The sequence below is a fragment of the Ranitomeya imitator genome, chromosome 2, assembly GCF_032444005.1.
Source record: "Ranitomeya imitator isolate aRanImi1 chromosome 2, aRanImi1.pri, whole genome shotgun sequence".
NCBI lineage: Eukaryota > Metazoa > Chordata > Amphibia > Anura > Dendrobatidae > Ranitomeya > Ranitomeya imitator.
Window position 1 is genome coordinate 240,438,821 of NC_091283.1, and position 4,171 is coordinate 240,442,991.

Consider the following 4,171-nt stretch of genomic DNA (forward strand, 5'->3'; position numbering starts at 1 on the left):
AATGAACTTGCAGAACTGAATGAACGGAGGAAAGGTGACGTCATGTGACCTTTTATACCTGGAAACGCACACTGCCCACTTCTCTTGCAGACTGTGTGGCAGCTTTGAGATGATCGGGTTCACCCCGTGGGCAGTGTCCAGGTAGCACAGTCCAGACAGACGAGGGTCTCTTTTAGCAAGTTCCAGCTCCATAAGCAGGTCACTTAAATCCAGAAGCTTGTGGGCTTCCTTAAGGTTGATCCTTGGAACGTTCTGCAGTCTCTTGAATAGGGACTTTTCTATGGCTTCAGCGCTGCCGTAGGTTCTTTCAAGTCTCTGCCAGGCCGCAGCGAGACCTGCTTCAGCTTGCCCCACATAGACGGTCCTAAGACTCTTGATATGGTTTGTGGATTCAGGACCCAACCATTTTACCATGAGGTCGAGCTCCTGCTCCGCGGATAGGTTGAGATCAGTAATGGCGGCCTTGAAGGTTGCTTTCCAGGCTCTGTAGTTCTCTGCACGGTCGTCGAATTTTGAGAGGCTAGTGCTGATTAGCTCCCTGCTCACCATGAACCTGGCAAACTCGGACATGTCTGATCCTTCACTCCTTGTTACCATATTAGCTTGTGGTGCCCCTCGGGCGTATAAGCTGTGTGGCGTGGAAGGGTGAATTGTTCCCGGGTAGAATGATGTCGCTGCAGGGTTGAGCTGTGGTTTAACCTCTAGAGATTCCGATGACTGCTGCTTGAACTGTGGAGGCGGGCTGGAGTGTGCCTTGTGGTCGTCTTGCGATGATGATTGCTCCTGAGGGGGTACATCACGGCGTTGGTCTTGGGTCTCTGTAGGGGCTGTGGGCGATACTGGCACCATAGGTTGGGCTGACTTGGACGTTTCCGCAATGTTGGGTTGAACGTCACTGGAGAAGGTGTGCGCTGCAGGTATCTGTTTCTGCACGTAGTCTCTGGTACGAACAGCTGGGTCGTCTTCTTCCTGTGGTGGCAGGCAAATTGGGTCGAGGTTTTGCTTCAATGCTTGCTCGAGTATTTTTACTTCGGCTAATGCAATTTCTTCCTCCATTTCTGTTTGAAGAATCCTTGCTTGAGCCTCTGCTTCTGCTCTCTTCGCTTCTGCTTCTGTTTGAAGAATCTTTGCTCGAGCCTCTGCTTCTGCTCTCTTCGCTTCTGCTTCTGTTTGAAGAATCTTTGCTCGAGCCTCTGCTTCTGCTTTCTTTTCGGTGTATGAACGTCTTAGTTTGGACCGCTCTGCATTTAAACGGGCCTCTAGGATTCTGTCGCTGAGGGCTGAAGTTCTTGAGCAGGATGATTTGTACGACCGAGCAGAGTGTTTAGACGAGGCTGACCTGTGCGATCTAGTTTCTTGCAGATGGGTGATACGAAGCTCCGCTTTATCTTTGGCGTCTTGCATGGCGGCGTCCCTTTCTCTGTCTGTGGAATCTGCCTTGCTTAACTCTGATAGGGCTTCGTCGATTTTAGATTCTTTAAGGAAGGCAGCATACTTTGTGGACAGTCTCTTGTATCTGCCGTGGGCCACGTCTAGCTGTCTTATAGTGTCCTGTAAACCCGCTGCATCATTTTTATGGCGTTGGACGCTTGACATAAGGGAGGCGACTCGTTCCCATAGGTCGTCCCAGTTGTCATTGAACTCATCCCTTGTGGAACAGTAATTCTCGAGGACCTTTAATGTTGGCTTGATGGAACGTACTGGTCGTGCATCTGGGTCTGCTGTGGAAGCGGGCTCTGCTTCCTGGTCTTCATAATGGACAGTATCAGGTTGTATTTGCTCTGTTTCAGCATTGGGGAACTGTGGAAGGTCCTTTTCGGCCATTTTGATTTAAGGTGCGCTGTCCCTTTAAGAAACTGAACCTTTAAATTGGGGGCTGGAAATTGCGGTGCAGCTTAGTTGCGACTCCCTGATAAGATTCCCAAGGTGTTGTTGGAGAATTGTGGGGTTCTGCGGTCCGACAATCTGCAGCAATGTGGTATAATACACAGAGAGTCTTTATGTACAATGCAGTCTGAGGTGATGCTGCAGGAGATTTCTTAGCAGAGCAGGGCTGCAGTATGTGAGCGGGCAGAGAGCGGGCACGTGAATAGTGATATAAGGGTGATTCTGGCCGGGCTTCAAGGCAGTCTTTCGACTGTTCTGTCCCCACATGAGGCGAATTAAGGTGTCGCAGACTAATAAGAGTTGTGAGAGAGATAATCGTACCTTCGTATTTCCTCGATATGAGGCAGACAGGACCAATGCTGCTCAGCGTCCAGAGAGATGATGCACTCCAGGAATTGTGTAATCCAGACTTGTTTATTTTGTAGATCTGGACATACAGCGTATAACTGGTAATACAGAACTTCTCCAGAAATGCAGGGTAGACAGGGTACAGTAAGATGTAGCACCAAATGTGTCTGCAAGTGTGAGCAGCATGAGAGAGTGGTCGAAAGACTGATGCCTTCCTAAGCCCAGTTCAAAAGCACGTCCTCTCACAACAGAAAGTAAACTGGAAATGGCTGCCAGAGGAAGAGAAGATTTGACCCCTGAACCGGATGTAAGACATGCCCACAAGAAATACATGAAAAACAAGCTGCCATACAGAAAAAGGCCATTGGGTGGCAGCAGAGTAAAATATAACAACATACATGGAAACTGAGGAATATACATGGAACAGCACAGTACTCACCTGGGTAGCCCTATGTAGGAATCTCCTCTTTAAACCACTCATCCCCCCTCACATATGTCTCTGTATTATTAATATGGGTCAGAGCTTCACCCTGAAACAAATATTGTAAAAGTCACTGACAGATGGAGAAGTCACATGTATGATCAGCTCTAATCCTGCCATCTCCACCGTTCTCATTACACAAGTATAAAACATATAATACTGGTGGATAAAACAAGACTGAGCACAAGACTTTCACCGGTGTCTACACATCATAGGGGAGATCTCCTGACACCTTCTCTCCATCTACCTGATGATCCTGAGGAGCATTGGGATCTTCTTGTTTGCAGTCCTGTGGAAGAAGAGGACGGGGACATCTCTCTGGTGTTGTCCTCTTACTGGATAGATCTGGAGGAAACACATACAGGGAGTGAATTCATTCTTTACATACAGATAATTATAGGCCGTGTGTATTTAGTCCTGTCTATTACCTGGAGATGTGAGGGGCTGGGGAACCTCCATTATGACGTTCTTGTACAGATCTCTGTGTCCTTCTAAATACTCCCACTCCTCCATGGAGAAATAGACAGCGACATCCTGACACCTTATAGGAACCTGACACATACAATGATACCGTCATCCCCCCAATCCCTTCATAGTGTTACTGTATAATGTCCCAGCATTCCCAGCAGTGTCACCTCTCCAGTCAGCAGCTCAATCATCTTGTAGGTGAGTTCTAGGATCTTCTGGTCATTGATGTCCTCATGGATCAGGAGGTGAGGTGGAGGCCCCGTGATTGGGCTCAGGGGTCTTCCCCATCCCTCAGACACAGGGTCCTGACAGCGATCACTAGAGGTCTTCTTCACCACTGTGTAATCCTGGTAATGGAGAGACACATTAATAAATCTCACTACGGACATTTCCAGAGTCCTCACCTCTCCAGTTCTGTCCATCTGTTATTCCCATAGATAAGAATGATGTAATGTGACGTCATCAGAATCTCTCACCTCTCCAGTAAGCCGGAAGAGGATCTCTAGGGTGAGGTGTAATATCCTCTCCGCCATCTTGTCTCTGTCCATATCCATCTTTGATGGGTAAATCAGGAAAATTTTCTTTTGTAGAAGATCTTCACTCAGAGGATCCGATATTGTAGAGACCTGAATGAGAAGATGAGCCAATGTAACATCATAAGAATCCTGTATAATAATACAATTACTGGAGATAATAAGGGAAACATATGAGATTTATTATTTTACAGTATTTAGTTTCCTTCTTTACATCTACTAATAAAACCTATATATTTAGGCCACAGACAACAAGCAGTTTCTTCCTCGGAGTCGGCAGCTGAATACGTTCCTCATAGACTCATCTCCCATAACGCTAATTCTCGTCTCATTTACCGACCCTGGAATCGGCATTAGCAATACTGCAGGAGATATTCATTACACACGACATGAGAAATAACTACTTCATGATGAGGACGACATCTTCATCTTCTACTACGGCTCTAGAGACAGA

At 47.0% G+C, this 4,171-nt stretch overlaps 1 protein-coding gene across 1 annotated transcript; it reads right to left on the bottom strand.

Annotated features, from left to right (window-relative positions):
• Positions 1-2,918: 2,918 nt before the first annotated feature.
• Positions 2,919-3,789, bottom strand: LOC138666341 (gastrula zinc finger protein XlCGF66.1-like). The gene is made up of 4 exons (XM_069754568.1): positions 3,661-3,789; positions 3,352-3,531; positions 3,145-3,268; positions 2,919-3,061 (listed from the first exon to the last, which is right to left on the bottom strand). The coding sequence occupies exons 1-4, from the start codon at positions 3,736-3,738 to the stop codon at positions 2,919-2,921; spliced, it is 525 nt and encodes a 174-aa protein (XP_069610669.1). The 5' UTR covers positions 3,739-3,789.
• Positions 3,790-4,171: the final 382 nt, after the last annotated feature.